The following is a 21,404-nucleotide window of genomic DNA, read 5'->3' on the forward strand; positions in this document are numbered from 1 at the left end:
CAAATAACCTTTTCACACAGTTTTTTAGTTGTTTCACTTTGCTATGGAATCCAAGTGGTTCTGAATTCTTATCTGGAAATATTAATTTCCATTCTTCAAATATGTAGATTAATTCACAAACTTTCAATGGGGCAAACTGCACAAAAAATGGACACAACTCTGGATTCAAAACTCAAGAGCACAGTAACATCAGAGCATTTTAGTCTCCCAGAACATTGCACTACAATGTTTCAAAGTTGTTGTTTTGGAACAAAAATATTTTAACAACCCAGAAAGGGAAGAAATTGCTGAACTCATGTACTCTACACATCAAACATTTTCAGGCCATCGCAAAAGATCTCAACAAAGGCATGGGGTTTTTCACACCTCAAACATAATTGATAAAATACTTGTAATCTGTCTCACATATAACTTGCACTGCATAACCACCCTTGATTTCTCCCCTTTCCCCTTTCTCTATTCTTCTAAATCCTACATTTGTTAGACATTTCATGCACCTGATGAAATGAGTCGTAGTTCATGAAAGTTTATGCCTTTTAGCAACATTTGCTAGTCTGAAAAGCTGCTACCAGAATCCTTCTGCTCTTCTGAACAGAGAAAAAGGAAAACTATAAAAGCACTCAAAATGACAAAACACTGGTTCACAAATAATGAAATTTTCCTAATTAGAAATTAATGTTATAAAGCTGTGTTATCTCCAATGTAAAGATAAAGCCAACATTAATCTTCCTGAACAGGCTACAGAAACTATTAGCTAGCTATGGGTTGCATGGAACAGCAGAGTTGCTGTGCTGGCAATGTGTAGGTTGTGAGTTTTTGCCTCCTTATTTTCTCCTACACAAAACATTTTCAATAAAAAATCATGTTTCCTCTATGCTACTCACATACATTTATCCCACTTTGCTCCCCAGTCTTTCACCTCTCAGATTTCCTATTCTTTTAGAAAAAAACCTTTGCTCTTTCCTTTGTTACTCTTGTTTTTTTCTTTTTTTCTAAAATAGAATTCTGGACCATACTCCTTCATTCTCTGAATAAATTAGGAGCAGACTTCAGCATCTCCCTATTTTTTTTTTAATCTGGTAGCAGAAATTCAGTAGCATGTACATATTCCACACAAACCTTATATTGTCCACATACACCCAAATATAAAATGTAAATATAAAATGTCCAATGTAGCAGCCGAAAGTTATCTTTGCCTGAGTCCTCACTTTCTTTCTGCAGCCGCAGCTACAGAAAGGATCAAGTGAAATTATCAGAAGGGCACAGCTCAGTGGTGGGTTACGACCGGTACGGGCGTACTCGTGCCTGCCAGGAGCACCAGGTACCATTCCGGTACGGTGCTCTGGAGGGCCCAGCCTCCTGCCCACACTCCTTACCGGTATTTGAGGTTTTCGGGGCTTCCACACATGTGCATGGAGCGTATGGCCCCTGCGCAATGCTCCGCCAAGCAGCTGGAGCATCATGGAGTATTGTAGGTGGTAAGTACAAATACGCGTGCTGCCCATGTGCATGTGGTGGAACCCGCCCCCGTTGCACCGTACTGGTTGCACAGTACCGGTTGCAACGGGATCCGGAACCGACCACTGGCATAGCTGCAATATTTAACTCTTTGGGAAGAACTGCTTCCCAAATTGTTATGACATATAACAATTGATTAATACACTTATTTTGATTTTAGAATCCTTGGCAATACGGGTACTTTGTCACTGAATTTTGGAAATTCATCCGTAATAAAAGTAGCTTGGGTAGTAGAAATTGTAATTCTAAAACTCCTAGGTCTTACTCTTTTGAAAGAAAAAAGGAATCTGTAAAATATGTATACAGCATACAAGAACTGCAAATTCTGTTTGAGACAATGAAATATTGGTGGAAAATAACGGACTGTTGAGTTATAATATATCAATGAAAAATTTGATTAACTCAATAGCTAAATCATTTTTCATCTAATTTGCCTTTAAGCAATCCTTTACCTAGATTTCAAAGTGTGAGGTTTTCAGATAAGGGTAAGGACGTACCATGTTTGCACTTTAAAAAACTACAAAAAATTATGAAACTAGATATGATGCAAAAGACATCAAACAAATTATTTAATTCTAAATAGGTAAAATATTGACATGATTTCAAAAAGTTTAAAGTAATCTTACCTGATTATTCTGGTCTGCTAGATACCTCACCACAATGGGCAATAAATATTTTGAAAAAGCGTAAGGGATTGACGGCCTGTTTTCTTGACAAAACATAGCAATATGAGGCACCTGTTCCATTAACTCAGCTCTTACTGTTGGCTCTATCGATAAAAGCACAAAGAAGGAAATCATATAATTTGTAAGTTGCATGTTTATATTCATTTGAATGTGAATTACTATTACGTACAATATATTGCTAGTAAAGGGGTTATATAATTAGTCTTATTTTGATTTATAATTGACAATTAATGAATGTCCTAAAAAAGTATTATTGCCTTATTTTAAAAATAACATATTTTTCCTTCTTTAAAACTCAAGCCACTGATAAATAAAGGGTTTTGATAAACCAAAATATAGCCAATTGTCCCCATATCTACAAGCTACATAAGATCTCTACTGATCCTTTGGTACACCTAAATTAAAAGATAGGAAGCCTGGGGCAGAAAGCTCTCTACATAGTGGAGGCAGTTTTGAAGTATTCAGGATGAAACTAAGATTATTATTCAAATCTTTATAAGGAAAATATTCAGAAATATTTCATAAGTAATATTTCAAAATATATTGAAATTAAACAAACACTAAATATCATGTCAAAAAAGAGTATTGATTATATATCCATCTGTAAGTCTGTACAGTTCTTATATCTTACATTGTATGTTATAGATAACTTTTGTTTTATTTCTCTTTTGGCCATTGAATCTTTTGGATTCCTTAGATGTTTTGGAGGAGTTTTGTTTGTGTGCTATGGTGATGTTGTGTGGTTGCAATAGTTTATTGGTTGTTTCTGATATGTTTTGGGGGTATCATATGTACTGTTAGCCTTTCATAAATTGTGTTAGTTTTGCTGTAGTGAGTTAAGCAGTCAGGCATTTTTTGATAAACTTGCCTGCCCATCTATTTTGTTGGAAGGTATTGTACAGACAGTCTGTTTCCTTTTTCTGGTGTATTTGTACTCATCTGAATAATACTCTTACACAGCTCATGTTGTGAGAGATTGGGCTGTTACTTTGGCAATGGAGCATTTGATTAATGTGGGGTGTTTGTCAACAGACTTGGTTTCTAATTTGTTGTTTCCTCTGCTAATGAGGATATCCAAGAAGTACATTCCTTTTTTCTTCCCTTGTGGATTTTATTCCTTTGAAGATGTTCATTGTTGTGTGTGTGTATGTGTGTGTGTACTCCAAATACCTAAGATTAAACATGTCTTCTCTAAATACACTAAGATTAAAATATCCTGGATCATGGACCACATCTGCCTCACTACCTACTTGCAGTTTGATGGATAAATATACCAACAAATCTGATATATAAACAATACCTTTGTTATAATAAAAAAAGGAACTGCTAACATATTTTCATAAACATGTCTCTGGCGTACAATGATTTCTTCTTCAAAAGCTCTTTTTTGCTAGAAGACATTAGCTATTATTTATGTAGGAAATCAACCAGTTCCAGAACTTCATTCCCAAATACATGAACATTCCATATGGATTCCTTCTAATTTAATGTCCAATTATTATTTTTCATGACCGCTAACAACATTTTGAATTTGATTTTATTTGAGTTTTTTTAATCTACATTTAATCAGATAGATTTCCATTCCCTGCCTGGCTGATGATCAATTAGACAACTCTGTTCTTTCTTAAAGTTTTATTACTTTCTGAATTTCCAAGTCCTTTTTCTTATCATACTGCCTTTAAAAAATGTTCATATTACCATTTGTTTTTTCATGATTTCCTCTTCCATTTTATGCTTCAGGAGAAATTTATATATTCTCCCTATTATCTTTCTATCTGACCTGTGAATTATTTTATCCAATTTGTGTAGTTCGGTTTCGATGTCATATATTTTAGTATTATTATTGTGTTTAGTTTTGATTTGCAAGTAGGTTAGCCAGTCAACTTTCATGTTTTGTTCTGCCAATTCTTCAACTGTTTTTAAATTTCCCTGTCCGTCAATTATGCCTCTGTATCTTAGCATTATTCATATCTATAAAATTTGGATGGATTGTCCTTTGCCAGTGATTACATACCTGAATCATCTGCTAGCCTGCTGACTCTTTCCAATACAGCAATACAATCTTTCTCATCATCACTCACTTCTTTCAAAGTATCCAACAAACTTCGAGCCACCATTTGCCTATAGCATAAAAAGCTTATTGTAATTTTACTGCATATTATTACATTACAAGAACTTTATCTATCCCAATTTTTTTTAAAAAAAAAACCCAAACATTTATAGATTGCCAGCTACTAAATATCTCTGGATGCTTTGCAATCTCACTTTTATCCTGATCTTCTTTATAGAATTAAAATTAGTACATATTTCCTAGGCCTTCACAACAAATCTGAGTTAAAGCGGAATTAGCATAGTAATTTTGTTCCCCTAATGCAGCGCTGTTGTACTGCTACAAATATTCAATACAAGTGTATAGAACTGCAACTGAGAATTCATTAAATAATTAAGATCATTTTTATCATACATATATTTCAGTATCCTAGACTTGAGTACTTGAGCTACTATTATTTTTTCTGTGATCATAGTAAGAGATTCTTACTGCTATAGTTTTATATAAAATATCATAAAAGCCCTGAAAAGGGCCATGTAATCCACAAAATAGAAAAAAATGTAGATTTGGGTATACATTTCATTTCAAAATGATATAAAGATTAAATTCTCTCTCTCTCTCTCTCTCTCTCTCTCTCTCTCTCTCTCTCATACACACACATCTCTCTCTCTCTCTCTGTCACACACACAGGCACAATAAAATATTTACTCTATTACTTAGGCTATATACCACACCTATTAAAAATATTCTCGCTTGCAGCGTATTTGTCCAATCTTCCCAAAGGCGTCAACATTTCATCTTGTGAGACAAAGTCCAGGGCTGAAGATACAATAATCGCATCAGATTCTGAGATGTAGTCATCCACACCAACTATCAGAGACATCAGAAATATTTCTTATCATCATCACATTTCTATGATTTAAAACAGATGGATACTTAAAGCCTTATGCAATAATATTTCTTAAAACTGAATCTTTCACAATGGTTTCTGTTTCAAAAGAGGCTTTTGGGAAATAATGCAATGATTTTTGAAATTTACACTTAACTGCATTTACCAGGAAAGAATATTCTAAATTATTTCATCAAATAAATGTCTTTTTAAATAGAAAGATATTTCTGTTTTAATTATAGTAAGAACCTAATAATGTTGGTAGAGAAAAGGTCCCTTTCTTTTGGACAAGGAATTTTGACATTCAGATTAATTTTCCTTCCATGTAAATATTGCACTTCATTCTAAAAAAGGATTTCCAATATCTCAAATTTCTAAACTTTAAAAAGTTACAAAAATCATGTAATCTTTCTGTAAGGAAACAGTGAATTAAAGCTACTTACAAACGACTCTTTAGTCAAATGACAGACTTTGTTTATAATTCATGTTATACTGAATAAAAAATCTATAATTATAATCTGTGTATTTACCCACTAGAATGAGTGAAGATTCCAAAGGCTAGAATCTCAGCTTATTTAAGCCAAAGCACTGCTTATATGCAAACATTTTTTTAAAAAAACATTATACATGAAAAAAATCTGAGGAAATCTATGAAAGCATCAGCTATGCTCCATCCTTTACATAACTGATGTCAGTGCTGTACACATCATACCAGTCATACTGGTGTTCTATAGAAAATGGGTAAAACAAAGACAATATGCCTGTATTTTTAAACTTCTTTCAAACATGGCTAAAAATTCCAAAACGTTTGGAGCTCACATTTTCCATATTTTATGAGAAAACCTATCAGTAAATCTGCTGTTAAAATGCATTGCTATAAAATATACAACTATATAACACCAAATTTCCATGTGAAACTAATTGGAATAATTCACTTGATCAAGTTCTTAGAAATATTTTAAGCATTATGGTTTTTTCAAGGATTGGATATCTCAAGGAACAAAATAATTAAAATAATAAAATCACATGAATAATAAAACAAAGTAGTTTTTTTAAAGATCTTTGCATCAATATTTATCATAATTCATTTAGCTGAACAACAATAAAATGTTATTTTTTTAAAATGCAAATTGCCAATATCAGCTGGATTAAACTTCTAATGTTAAAAGAAGACCCCAAGGCTTATTTAAATTATAATTTGAGGTTTATTTTAAGTGTTATTATCCATCTGGAAAATGGTTGAGTTTAACTGTCGTATTACATTTATAATGTTCTAATTATATAAAAATGAAACATCAGCTCTACACACTGCAATAGGTTTCACATACTCTACAAAGTCAAAGATAAATAAACATGACACAGTCAGATTTATTAAACAAAACATGCTTAAAAGGAGGCACAGTATAAATATATTTTGAACAAAACATGAAATATTTGGCCAAGAATAGGGATCAAGAATAATGTTGGAAGCTTTGTCAGAAAATTAGAAAAAACTAAGGTATTCAGTGCAAAGCTGTACTAGGAGACTTAGCCAGTTGAACAGGATTCAAGTGACAGGTTTGATGTTTAACATGTGAGAAGGGCACAGAGTTGAAGATACAATAGTTTTTAAAGTGAGCACAGTGCAAAGCAGAAACTAAAGGGGAAAAAAGCAGAGTGAAATGTATGAGGAACACAGTAGCTGAATTATTTGGGGGGGGGCAAATTTTGAGTAAGTGAGCACACTGTACAGTTATAAAGGAATCTGGCATAAACACTAAGAGCATTAGATTATCAGAGCATGAACCAGAATTTTAGCTGAGAGATCAAAGACATTTGTACACTACTGTAAAAGTCTAACTTGCAAATTGATTGAATGTGACAAGCAAAAGTAATGAGAGATTAGGATGATTAGCAACATCTTCGCCATAGGAAGAAAAGTAAATAGTTATTTCTGTTCTAAGAAAACATTATTTGAGTTTCAAACAGCAGTAAGATATTCAAGGATATATATACCAAATAGGAAAATGCAATGGGAGTGAGGAAAGAGAACTAAGTTACAGAGGTAGAGTAAGTCGGAATCCTCACTCTATATTGTAAGTGGTAAAGAAAATAACAGTATCAGATATAGTTAAACTAGAAAAATGTACAAAACCAGAGTGTCCTTAGTTTGAGGCAACATTTACAGTAGTCTAAGCCACTCGTACTACAGAATTCAATCACCTCTTGCAGAAATTAACAGTACTATCTACAAAATCTTTTGAAGACAAACTGAATCAGGCACATGAGATATATATGCTATTTAAATCTGTATCCTATAGGCTAGAACTCTCATAGAAAAGGGGAAGTAATTAATTACAAAGAATTACAAGTTTACATTTGTAAACCATCCCATTCAATAGTTTGGCTATGCAGACAATTGGACTAGACCATTGTTTCTTTCTGTGTCAACCTGCACATAGAACACAGTATTAGTGTGCCTTCACAACACAGAACCAAAGAGGGGCTGTGCTTGTAAGCAAAATGCCACATCAAATAAGCTGCACAATTATATAGTACTGTGTAATACTTAATGCAGTGGATAAAAAGCATAAAATCTATGTTTTTATTTGTATAAAAAGTGTCCTACTATATCAATTAAAGACTTTTTGGTCCTCCATTGTATTTTCCACAGTGCTTAACAGATATGAGAGGAGTCTGCAAGTATATAAGCACTCTTCCTATTCTCTGGAACCTGGTAATGAAAGGCCCACTATTTCTAATACTGTAGATGTGCACTGATAGCCTTATTGCCATTTACTGTAGATGTGCCTTTATAGTCTCCTCTCTGAAAGCAACAAAAAGAAGAAAGAAATAGTAAGCAAAATAAATGCATGACATGAGAGAAAAAGAAATATATCTAAAACTAGTTGAGCAAATGGAGTAAACAGCTGTGGTTCTCATTTCTACCACATCAATTTATCAATACATATATTTCTCCATAAGTATTTCCAATCACTTTTGAAGCATACACAGATGGATCACATCTTTAGGAAACCAATTCCACAGGTTAAATATATGATTTGTGAACATTATTTCTTCTAGACAATTATAACAGCCCACCATTCAATAACCTGTTTCTAGAATTACAGTAAGAGAAAAAATGTCTATAACTGTGTAACTATCATATGCTCACTTGTGTTCCAACCTAAAAAGTCCAAACACTGCAAGCAGGATAGATTTCATTTAAATCAAGTCAATTTAAACCATGATTCAAATCACTAGTAAAAAGCAGTGGTAGCCAACCTGGTCCCTACCGCCCACTAGTGGGCGTTCCAGCTTTCATGGTGGGCGGTAGGGGTTTGCTGTAACTCTGCTTTATAAATTTTATAAAGTAAAGTTACTTCCCTACTTTATAAATCACTATTACTGTGGAACTGGTGGGCGGTTAGAAAATTTTACTACTAACAGAGATACAAAAGTGGGCGGTAGGTATAAAAAGGTTGACTACCCCTGAGTAAAAAGGATTGATTTAAATCATAATTTTTAAAGAGCAACTGTCATCTTTGTCCCGCAGCAGCTCCTCCTCTGACCTGCTGTTGACTCACCAACAGTCCTAATATTGCAGAATATGCAACCTCATGCTACGTTAAGTAATTCATTTCATGCTGAATAAACTAAATTAATGTATCTTAAATAGAAAACTATCTTTAGATAAATTTTTACTCCAAAAGCATTTTATTAAAATTGATAAAAATTTAAAAATCCAATTTAAATTTAAAAATCCTTTTTTTTATTTTTTAAAAACCATTGATTTGTATCCACCCTGACTGCAAGCTTCACTTGCAATGAGTCAGAATTCTGAACAACAATTAGCAGTGTGCTATTTCATGCTAACAGTTCTTTTTGCCAATGGTGTGTGTGTGTGTGTGTGTGTGTGTGTGTGTGTGTGTGTGTGTGTGTGTGTTTTGCTGCATTAGGTGACCCAGCAACTCTAGCAAAGAACACATCATAGCAATGAGTTTTAAACAATTCTGATATCATTCCAACTGAAGTTTGCCATTGTAATCTAATTTTATAGAGAAGCACTTCCAGTACTGAATCACTTTATTCTTTTACAATGGTCCTTACTTTACAATATAATTTGGTAAGAGAGGCACAGCATTGCACAGAGCATCCCAAGCACATCTACACCACAACTGTTAAAAAGGATACAGTTTACTTTCAATCTCTTTCCAAAAACTGAATTAGTTTACACATTATGCCAACAGTTTCACTAAGCAGATTTCTTGCAAAATCTAATGCTGGGAGTATTGGGTTTTTTTGTTTTGATGTGCATTATTTTAAAATGATAAGCATTTATTTGCACAGTGGGGCTTCAAGTTGCTCTCTGGGACAGATGTTGAGTTAATGCCTAATGCTTTACAGAATCATCCCATTAATGAGGGACTATCTGCAATGTTAGAAATGTTTTCCTTTTTTGAAACCTTCCAACTTAGATTTTTCTGTTTCTTAAAAACTAATGAATATATACCTAGTGTACATTATTAAGTCATAGTTATTTCAAAACAGTTTTTTTTTAAAGTTAGGTCTTCAAGTTCAATTTATTCTGGTGAAACTATGCTTTTTCTTGGCAGTAATATAGAAATGGTTGCCATTGCCCCTTTTGGGCTATTTCTTTCAGAAACCTTCTTCACAAGCTAGTCTACAAAGATATGCATCTACTGATGCACTAAGTGGGTCCCATTCTGCTTAGCCTTTTCCATATGATATCAGATTTATGAGGTCTGCTGGCTTCTGTCATTTTAAAGTATTTCCAATAATATTAATAAAACAAATCCTAAATAAAAACTTGAATTTGTTTACATTTATATATTCAATTTTGTAAGTCCTCATTTCACAAATCTGTATTTTCGCTTGTTATTTTGAGCTAATATAAAAAAAGGTCTTTTCAGATATAAATGTGTATAAAACTAACATGCCTTAAGTTAAGACTCACATTAATGGAAATTAACTTATGTCAATCAGTGGCGCATCATTATGCTTTAAGCATGCGGCCATAAACATGAGGCCACATTTTACCTGATTCTTTGAGATCTATAGACTCTTTTAAGATTTATTTACAGAGCATATATGAGAAAATTTGGCACCGGCTTCTCAGTTTCTACATAACACACAACTAAAACTAAGAAATATTCAATGGAAAACTGAAGTAAACATACTGCTCCATGTTTCATTCGTTAATTCATTCATCTTTCGCATTGTTCTACACCTTTTCTCAAAAGTGTAAATTTGTATTTGTACATAACTTTCTATAAAAAATACAGAACCAGGAAATGCTGTATAGTAAAACTAAAACCAAAGCTAAAACTAAAGCATTTAATCACTTTACAGATATTTTAAACATTGTTGAAAATCCAGTTACAGAGAAATCTTACAAAATACCCTCTATTTCCAAAAAGGTGGTTGATTCGGATTCTTTCAGGTATATGCCATCAGTGGAATCCACTTCAGCCATTTTGATTACACTACCAATCTAACAAGGTTTATCCTAGTACAGTCTTCTTGCCAGAAGAATGCTTGTAACAAGTTTAAAAAAAGCATTTCCATTATTGCATTTTTGAGTGAACAACGGGAAGATGAAATCCCAAATATTAACTCTTTTCACACAGTTATTCCAGTTGTCTCCATATGCTTTCTTATTTGTACTTCAGCTCTATAGTATAGATGTAAATCAGTTTTTTGTTACTTACTTAATGGTAGATACATCACAATGGGACCCCTGATGCAAGGTTAGGCCTTTTTTGCATTATCATAAATTGCTAATGGTCTTCCACATCTATCTTTATGAAGATTTATAAAATATTTTAAAGCAAAAAGGAACACATAAATTAATAAAATATTTCTTTTAAGAAAAATTATCATTTCAGACAAAAATAATTGTTTTGAAAAATGATACTAATATGATTGGAGGTTTTTAAAATTTGCTAAATAATTTTTTCAAGGGATTTTTCAGATAACTGTAAACATGAACATAGCAATTCAAACACATTTTATTTAACTAATTATTTTTCAGTATTATTTCAGTATTATATTTAATATTTTTTATTTAAATGCTACATTTAAACCACTATTTCTCTGTTCAAATATCTGTTCAATTTAGCTCAGCTCAGTTTAATGCTTTGAATACAGAAACAGCTTTTGAGATATTTATACAATATAACTTATTAATGTATTATAGACTATTAAACATATATGATGAACATGATGCAAATTCATTTAAAATATTGGAAATTTCTCCTATTTTCACAGCATTATGTTAAATAGTACTTATTTCGTGACAATAAATCAATATATTTATAATGAAAACATGAAATAAGCCAGAATTTTAGTAGGTTTTTTTTTTTGCAAGGTTTCTAATTTCAGTTTTTGGGAAAAACCATATATAAAATGCTAAGATTTCATTATCTTGCTGCAGTGTCTCTGAATGTCTTATCTATATTCATCTTTGCATATGTTCCATTGTGACATAGTTCTTTCTGAAAAAATATAGGTTAATACTGCTGGAGAAGTATTGCTGAACTAGATTGAACTTTTAAAATGGGAACTCATTCAAAATGTAGCATCGGTACCTGCATAAATAAGAATGAAAAAAATTTGTCCAATTAATTCATTCAATATCTATTAAAGGAAAATCAATATAATAGTCCACAAAATTGTAGGCAAAATGAGAAAACACTTACCGAGGATTATAATAAACAAATTAGCTAGAAAAGTTTAGTTATATAAAAAGTATATACCGTAATTCTTTCAAAAGCTAGCTATGTTTTTAGCATTTGAGTATTGGTAATTCAGTGCAATGTTTCTATCACAGATCAATATACTATTACATTCAAAATGGCAATTATATTAATCTTGAAATTCAAGTATTCAAGTTCAGCTGTTGGAGTTTTTTTTTTTTTTTACTATGTTCCTAAATAATGAATTAATTGTATACATCCAACCCAACAACTACTAATAATTTGGGTGAAAATTCAATTACTTTAGAATGGTTCAAGAAGAATGTAACTGTCAGTATGCAAACTACACAATAGTACATAATATGTGTAATTTATTTACAAATAATAGTGGATCTCTTTCCTGTCTTTGTAGCTACTATACAAAATGAGGTATGTTGTAAATCCTATTCAGCTGTTTACCTGACAAATGTTAAAATCATCTAATGACCACAAAAGTTAATAAAAGTAATATACTTTGTCTCTGTAAAAAGTGTAATAATGGAAAACATGACCTATCATTTTAATATTCCAGTACCACAGTGGCAAATGTATTCATTAAAAAGAATGTCTTGCAAAATGCTTTCTAATATTTTGACATAGTTAAAATGGTAAGGTAGCAAACTGGTTCCCAACAGAGGTCAGCTTTCAGGATTTAAATTTTTTGTATATTCTGCATCCAAAATGTTTCCTAAGAATATCTCTAGCCTTCTCTTAGACCATGTATAGTACAAACTCTGGTAAAAGGCCATATGGCAGCAGTTTCTTTAGAATTGTTTTCTAATTTGTTTGAAAATTATTGGCAGAGCCAGCTAAACTAAGAAAAGGTTAACAAATATCAAAATACCCTTGTTAATCCTGATTATTAATGGAGGAATAGAAGGTGGAAAGATAGTGTCCCCAAAAATGACTAACTGGAATACAACCCCAAGTCTAATTAGACACAATTTAGACACTGGAAATTGGGCCACTGTTTTTGCGTAAAATAATTTTAAAGTATAAACTTCCAAATGAAAAAGTAAAGAACAGTGTTCTTCTTTCCTAAGGCATATAATGCCATACCTAGGAACAAAAAAAATTGCATTATTGAATTCTAGGCTTAAATAACCACCAACCAATCTCTAATAGGAGATCAACTTATAACATGCAATTAAATTTACTGGCATTATCAGTGCCTCACTTATCGCAGGTAAAGATTCTACCTTTACCCATAAATCTCTGAGTACAGATAAAGTATTTTGATGAGCATTTCTAAAGCCTCTGTATAGAGGGCCAAGACAGCTGCACTACTCAAGGAACACACAGGGTACAACGTTCAGAATAAAACATGTAAGAACAAGAAATAATGTGTTCTCAGTTGAAGAATATTGGCACAAAGATCACTTTTACAGGAAATGAAGCTAATATAGATTTCAAACACGTCAAGCACTCATTAAAAGACATTCCTCTTTGATAATTTTTTCCCACTGTAACTCTTAATAATCAAGAAAGTAAAGGCATGAAAGCTCATACGACAAATGCCACTTTCATGGGTTAGCAAAGAAAGAGAGAAAACAACCTTGTGAATATTAATGTAATTCAGCTGTACAAGATGAATGCTAGAACACTGTTTACAATTAGAAAGCAACTTTACTTTCCCCTAAAATTGCCCTTACAACTTAGAAACTTTGCAAGATAAACTGTTACACAGTAATTCAATCTAAAAGTTAATGGCCAGGAAATAATTACATACAATGTATGTCTCCAGGCAGATGGCATTGGAGTCTCTCAAAAAATATGTTATAATAAACAGTATCAAACTGTTTTACATCTTTATTGGAGATATATATAATTCAAGTACAATCACTTCTGACTTTTTCATTGTTAGTTTACTTTTCCATTATATCAAGGATCTTCATTAGTGCCTATGGAGGCCAATATACTCAATCTATACTTGCCAAGCCCTGTACCTGTCAATCATTAAAACAAATAAAAGATTCTTTTAAAAAATAAATTGATGTTCTGCACAGCTAATCACTATATTCTATATTTCATATCCAAGAATTATTTGCATTCATTATAGGCAATCTTACAGGAGGGGGAAATGTTAAGTTTCTACAACTTCTATTTTTAAAATAAATCTCCAGACTTGTCCAGAAAACAAATAGTCTAATTGAGGGGATTATAATTAGTACTGGCTGAACAACACACAATACTATAGAGCTATCTTGTTGTTTTGTCTTCTGAGATTTCATATTTCATTAGCCAGATTCAAAGTGAATCTAATACTGTTCAAATGGACAAGCCCTCCTACATGGCAGCCTTTTAAGAAAAGTTTCTATATCATGATATCAAAATGCTGAATGCACAAATTGACTTTAAAAAGTTCAAGTCTCTGAAGCATAATTCACAAATCTTTCAAACCTGATTGATAATAAATAATAACCTTCATATGAATTGTACCGGAACTCCCAGAATTCCCCACCCTGAGTACTGACTCAAAATTATATGACCTCTGGCCAAACATATCATGAAAATAAATTGGTTGGGAAAGGCTACAAAGTTTTCTGAACAGTTAGCATAATTGCTTCTTTTTAAAAGATATTCACACTTTTCCAGGAATTAACAGAATATGCCAAATTACAGACAGTGCAAATACAACCTATTTCAAACACTTATGGCTGTTTTTAAGTAAATACATTTCTTGTATTAATTATAGTCCTTCCAATTGGCAGCAAGTCTCAGAAGGAAATCCCTTCTATCTTCATCTAACTGCAAACATCACCAAATTTATTTAAAATAGAAATTAACTTGAATTTTTCTAAAAGCTGAAGCAAAATATAAAGCAATGTAAATAAATATTTATTTGAACTGCTGGACATCCGCCTTTTCTGTACAGCCCCTGCTTTGCACCATCCCAGATCTATTTACTAAGCTATCTATATCACTCCAGAGTAAATTTTGGGTACATGAAGAATTATTTGTTTGCACTGTAGAAGCAGCTATTTAGTTAAACTACCACATTTAAAAATTTTCTTTATAGAAAGTAAACTGTTCTTCACTGCATCAACTAGCCCAAAAAAGAATACAGCCCTCAGTCAAGGGATGAATTAAACATATAAACATTATAGTCAGGAAGAAAATCAATTCTTGTATTTCCACGTTAAACCAACTTCACTGGCAAGAATAAACAACTCCCTTCAAAGGCAGGAGTAGTAAAGTGGAAGCTCAGAAGCATATGATGTATATCATATTCATCAAAAGACTAGCAACCATGCTATTAAACCCAACCAACCCATCAAATTCATAGCATTCCCCATTTTCAGTTCACGGCCTGCCAAGGAAGTAAAGGCGCCCACAGATAATTTTGCATACGGTACGTCTAAATGCCCTCAAATGGGGGAAACAGCCCGGACAGGTGAGTTTGGCTACTTCCTCCCACAATGCAACTTGGGCCGCCCTCCCGATTTCAAACCCTCCATTCACGGAAAGAAAATTAAGAGGTCGACAATATTCCTCTTGCCCCTCCCGGATTTCATCCAAGGCACCAACCGCGCTTGAAAAGAGATGGGTTCCCTCTCCCCATTTCTTTCAAGACTTGGGGGTACCCAGAGTTTCCGGGTGAGAAGGAAGTAGTGGGCCCTCCCCCCGGCCCTCCCCAGTTAGCAGCAGGGCTGGGAGGGCCTTCCATGTGCGAAGGGGGAAGGCGGCGGCTGGGGATACTCACATACGTCTATCTCCTCCTGAACGTCCTCCTGGAGCAGCGACAGATCTGGGCAGGCGGATTAAGACAAAACAAAAGACCGTGAATTCTCTCCGAGGGACTCCGCGCGGCGCCCTCCCCCCATCTCATTACGAGCTCCTTTTGGCACCCGAGCCCACACCTCGCCCCCTCCTCACATTTACACTCCGAGGGAAGAGAGAGACGGGAGGGGGACGCCTCCCTCTGCCAACAAATCCCACAAGCCCTTCCTACCTCACCGTGACTGAGAAACGCGAGCGAGCCGCATAGTTTTTTTTTTCAAAAGAAGAGGGGGGAAAAACACCCCACACTTTCACCATAGTTGCACAGGCGCACACCCCATGCAACTCGGGCGACGAGGCCCAAGATACCCCACCCAAATCGGGGAGTTGCCTGGGATTCTCTCTCTTTCTCTAAGGCGCCGCTGCCTTTCCTTTTGGGACTTAATTTGTTTCGAGAAGGGGGTTCTCGCAACGGGACGATGGGGTGGGGGTGGGAAATTGGGGTGGAAGGGAGGTGCTACCTACCCGCCATGTTCCTGCAAACCTCCCCGCCCGATTCCAGGGGCTACATTTAACCGCAAGGGCACCAAGAAGCGAGGGTTGAGGGAAAAGACGGCTGGCTTGAGGCCTTTGGGCCCAGGCGCGTTTCCGGGCGTCCCCGGGAGAGTCTCACACCGAGCGAGCCAGAGAGGGAGGGGTCTGAGTCGGACACAAACGGTTGCCCCCGCCTCCGCCAGGGAGGGAAAGCAGGCAGCCAAGCAGGCGGGCGAGCCAGCCTCAGACAAGCTGAGCAGTTATGCTTTTCACCTCTCCTCTTCCGACTGACTCACCGCAGCCTCGGGAGCCGCCTGAACCGGTCGCAGCCCTGTAAGAGCAGTTTATCCCGGCCGGACAGGCCCAGCCGGAATCGGTAATGCGGAATGAATGGCTTTAGCCCGCTCGAAAAAAAGCCACATGGCACATTGACGCGCCCCTCCCAGGGCCCAGCTCTTGTCCTGAGAATAGCTTCACTTGACTCGGACCCGACCTTGCCTTCCCCCCTTTCAAATTGGTTGAAAGACATGAAATTTGAGGCGTTCGACTCTCTGGTGGGCAGTGGAACCGTTTCATAGTTCAGCTTGAAGATTGTTAGGTGTCCCTTACACACTTTATGTTTCTTGGATCAGACTCTCGTCCCCCCACCCCCACCCTTGTGAGCGGATGTTCTCTTGGCATCGTCGTGTTGTCACTGACTTCACCTTTCTCTTGTTGGATGCTTTTAACCCCTATCTAGGTTACCTTAGAAGCCTTTTATTATGTAGTACTATTTCCCTATGTAGAATATTATGCATTAAATTTAACCAACAATAAACTGGAATGATAAAATTGAACTCACTATTTTAACTGTAGGTGACCCCTTTGGTTTATAAGATGGCAAATGGAACTATTGATGTCTGGCACAGTAATAAATAGATTAAACCATTATGATGTCATTCTTTGAAGAACTACCTTTCAGAATTGGTGTCACAATGCAGCAAATTCATGCTTTATGTTATCTCTTGGCAGAATAAGAAATTGTACAAAAAATAATCTGAAACTATGGTTTGGAATGCAAACTTCTATGTGAAGGAAAGACATATTAATAATAAGAATCTTTAAACTCAAATACAAGATTGAAGAGAAAATAATTTAATGGAAAAATTGCTGCTGTAGCCTAATGGTTAGAAATATTGTCAGATAGTTCCCTGGTTGAAATCTTATAGGATTAAAGCATTAAAACATCATATGGTCACAATAATGTACTATTTTTCTTTCTTTTCTGCAGAAAAGTATGCTGGCATAAAATTTGCTGCTTCGGTTCCTAGCTCTGTTCAATCACAGTGATAAGATGATGACTATTGCTGTCCTTACTGTTTTAATGCACAACACTTTAAAGAAAAGGATTGGTGGAATCCTCCACCATGCATAACCTGTCAACAGGAAAACAGCCACCAATCAATGTCTAATGTGAGATGAACTAGTATAGGGAAGTGCTTGGTGTAGTATGCTTAGCTACTTATCAGGTTGTCTAATTAATAAGTTGTAGACCCCAATGTGCTCAGTGCCTATGCTGTGTTAGATTATGAGTCTGGCAATCTGTGTCCAAATAATTGGCAAACAAGTTGTAGGCATGGATGAGGGTTAAGGAAAACAGGAGAGAGTGACTGATAATGAACAAATTCCACCTGGTAATGCTATAAAGGCATGCCACTGTTGCAAAGAGCAGTACCAGGAATTAGACCAAAATTTTTAAAAAATACAATCATATGTATACAGCTGAAAAGGTCTAATGTACTCTGTAATGGCAGAACCAGCCACAGACAACAGTTAGAACCTTGCTGTCTTCTAATTTATATCAAACTTTGCAGCACAGTATTAGCCCTTTCTTAAAGAAGCATTACATTTTAAAAATTCATCTAGTTCTTTTTCAACAGGGCATGAAATACTTATTTTAAAAAATAGGTACAACTTTCTTTTAAAAAAATGAAACCAATATTTGTAAGAAGGCTGCATTACCTTATTAATGTTTCAGAAAGCGCCTGCCAGACATCAGTTAGGTAAAAGCCGTCACAGAAGCCATTTACCTGCTTCTCCCATTAGCCCATGCAAAGATGGCTATGGATGATAATTCTTAGAGATCATAACAAAGAGGATGTGCCTTCAGAAACTTAAATTGGTCAGTAGGAGCTGGGCAGATTCTACATCTCACAATATTACATCATCAGTGAAAAGTACTAGATATGCCATTTTCCTATTGTCAAAAAGTGCATTGGGAGAAAAGGGAGAGCGCTATTTTAAAATAGGAATAATTAAAACTTGCTTCAGTTGTAGGATAGAAATGGAATGAAGGCAATGTTATAAGGGTATGATATAATGAAAATCAGTAATGAGATAATGTTTGTCCTCCAATTGCAAGTATAAGGATAAATCAAGGGTAGAACTTAATAAAATTTTGAAGCTAATATGTAAAGTAAGGCTTATATTACAGATCAGCTAATAGTCTCACCCGCTTCTAATCTATCATATCACAATAATATTGGATTACAATGTATACGGTAATATGGATAAAATACTTAGTAACCAGTCAAAGTTACTATGGACCCCCAAAGATACTTATGTCTGAGCTCTGATGTTCCAAGGGCTGGTCCCCCTCTGCAGTCATGTAACCTCACTTCAGGGTCTTGGTAACTGGCCCACATTTACAACCATTTGCAGCAACTTACAATCATGACACCTCATTTTATAATATTTTTGCCAAAAACTGCTTTTACTTCCAATGTTCAACAAAAATGTCTCATCGCAAACAATTGATTCATTTAATGTCCACTGCATTAATGACTGCTACATTTGCAACCTCAACCTTCTTGTAAAATGTGCTACTGTGGTTACAGTTCCTCTTACAAAAGAAGGAAATTCCAGATTCATCTGATATAGTCAGATACAGGTATGGTATCATTACATTTTCTGTATTATGATCTTACCATGGGCCATTTGAAAGTTGTTCTATGTAGCACGTAATCTGTAGCACCTATCCCGGAGAAGAAGGGGCGTTGAGTTTAGTATAGGTATCATTAACAACTATTCAGATTGCGATATTTTAAAATGAAGCAAATAATAAAACTTTAAAAACTATCATGGAAATCCAAGAACACTCTCTTAAAAATCATACTTAATACATTAAAGATGTACATCTGCCCTTATTTAATTAAAACCTGCCTGCCTATTTGCATTCTTCCCATGTCAAGAATACTGCATACAAATACAGATAAAACAATTTAAAGTGTCTTTTGAAAGCTGTCCCTGTGTGCTGGAATGCCATATTGCTTAAGACTAGGTCGATCTCAACTTCACTCATCTTTTGGAAGGACATGCATGGAGATAATAAGGATAAACAAACCACACTGCCGATATATGTTGTGTTCACTAGCCACTTTGTTTTTCAGTTGGTTGTCAAATATATTGTTATTGTATTTTTTTAATTTTTATCAGTCGCCAAGTGTTGTATTTGTGAGTTGGGCAGTCAGATACATTTATTTAAAAAATAGATAAATACAAAAATACAATATAAATAATAACATATTACCATTTCTTTTGACCCATGAAATAAGCGCTTGGCCTTATTTTTGGGAGGTCTTATTATTTTTGAGGTGCAGGGGGCAGCAAGCGTGGTCACCTCATGGCTGCTGCTGTATTGCAATATTTTCGGGGAGGGCTTATTTTAGCACATATGCTCAAAAGCCCGATTGGGCTTATTATCTGGGGAGGGCTTATTTTCAGGGAAACAGGGTAAATAGTTAAAATCTGTAACCTCGTACCCTACCACCCTGAAAAGCACACAATGACTTGTTCACAAGTCTTTCTAAACCATTGGAGGGTTTATTAAAATTATGTGTGAACTAGTTATCGTACAATGGTTGTTAAATGGTATGGTATTTTTAAAAAATCACATTTACTTAATGCAGTAGGACTACCAGCTGCAGACTTGCTCAGTATTTAGATAAGAAAAGTCTGGGTGGAAAACAAGTAAACTGGGAAAACAAACACTTTGTCACTGATCTATATAAAATAAGTGGACATAGATTGAAAGGAAGGGTCCACCGGAAAACTACCAACAGAAAAGAGGAAGCAAAGGCATTTCCATTAACAGTGGGGAAACAATACTTGCAGGAACTGCAGAAAGATTCATTAAGTAGTAGAATAATGAGTGACCATACTTTGATATTTAAGATTCTGAAGAGAACATAGAATGAGAATTAACAAGTTTGGAGGAAAGTTGTGTGAAATGTGTGCATGGCAAGAGGTTTAGAAAGTACTAGACAGCCTGTGTCCCACTGGATCATTATTTTAGAGATATTTCCTTAACTAAACAGAGAAACCCAATAATCAAAGGCAGGCAAAAAAGCAGTGTAGCAGGAGCATCTTCCAACTTTCGGGTACCAGTGGGTTTCCTTGTTGGAATCTTGAAACACTCCACTACCCAACCCATCCCATCCCTTTCTAATATGCAGGAAAGGGGCTGCTGCTAGATGGGGGAAGGGTTTGTGAGGCTGACTGGGAAACTGTCAGAATGTTGAAAATGAAAATAATGTGATTGCAATAACCTGGTAGCACAGCAGCAGCCAATAGCACTGAATCAGCCACAATTTTCATTCCCTTGAGAGTCATGATCCCCAGATTTTTGGAAGCTTTCTGTAAGTTAGCCCATTTGAAGTACCTTTATTCAAAAATTATCATACTAAACCCAATTAAACCATTCACTTTTATACATGATAATTAAACTGAGTGGCAAATTGACTGGAAACAACAACAGAAGGACAACTAAGCATGGGTTAAAATATATCAAACATAGATATACATAGAAGAGCCAAGGTGGCGCAGTGGTTAGAGTGCAGTACTGCAGCCACTTCAGCTGACTGTTAGCTGCAGTTCAGCGATTCAAATCTTACCGGCTCAGGGTTGACTCAGCCTTCCATCCTTCCGAGGTGGGTAAAATGAGGACCCAGACTGTGGGGGCAATATGCTGACTCTATAAACCACTTAGAGAGGGCTGAAAGCCGTATGAATCGGTATATAAGTCTAACTGCTATTGCTATTGCTATAGAACTTTTAAAATGATGAAATAAAGCAAGATATTCACCGTTTGTTACTCATAGACAACTAAATATAATCTAAACCAAGACATGGAAAAATGGAGAGGGAACATGAAATACACTTATAATGGGAAACTATTGAGACTTAAAGGCAGAATCACAAATTGGGGGCGTATTTCAGAAGCTGAAATACAC

At 35.1% G+C, this 21,404-nt stretch overlaps 1 protein-coding gene across 3 annotated transcripts in view; it reads right to left on the bottom strand.

Moving 5' to 3' along the window:
• PPP4R1 (protein phosphatase 4 regulatory subunit 1) overlaps positions 1–16,283 on the bottom strand; it is a 37,720-nt gene extending 21,437 nt beyond the window's left edge. For 2 of the 3 annotated variants that reach the window (XM_087707291.1, XM_087707290.1), the window contains exons 1-5: positions 16,126–16,283; positions 15,584–15,628; positions 4,989–5,124; positions 4,219–4,325; positions 2,145–2,287 (exon numbers count right to left, since the gene is read on the bottom strand). In XM_087707291.1, the coding sequence (XP_087563417.1) occupies positions 2,145–2,287; positions 4,219–4,325; positions 4,989–5,124; positions 15,584–15,628; positions 16,126–16,132 (438 nt within the window). In that variant the 5' untranslated portion in view covers positions 16,133–16,283. The remainder of the gene's footprint in view (positions 1–2,144; positions 2,288–4,218; positions 4,326–4,988; positions 5,125–15,583; positions 15,629–16,125) is intronic. The other variant, XM_087707292.1, reaches the window with a different exon arrangement.
• Between the last annotated feature and the right edge of the window lie 5,121 nt (positions 16,284–21,404).

This window comes from Thamnophis sirtalis, unplaced genomic scaffold (assembly GCF_051295495.1).
Source record: "Thamnophis sirtalis isolate CommonGarterSnake01/CBP01778 unplaced genomic scaffold, rThaSir2_p1.2 scaffold_2, whole genome shotgun sequence".
Lineage (NCBI taxonomy): Eukaryota > Metazoa > Chordata > Lepidosauria > Squamata > Natricidae > Thamnophis > Thamnophis sirtalis.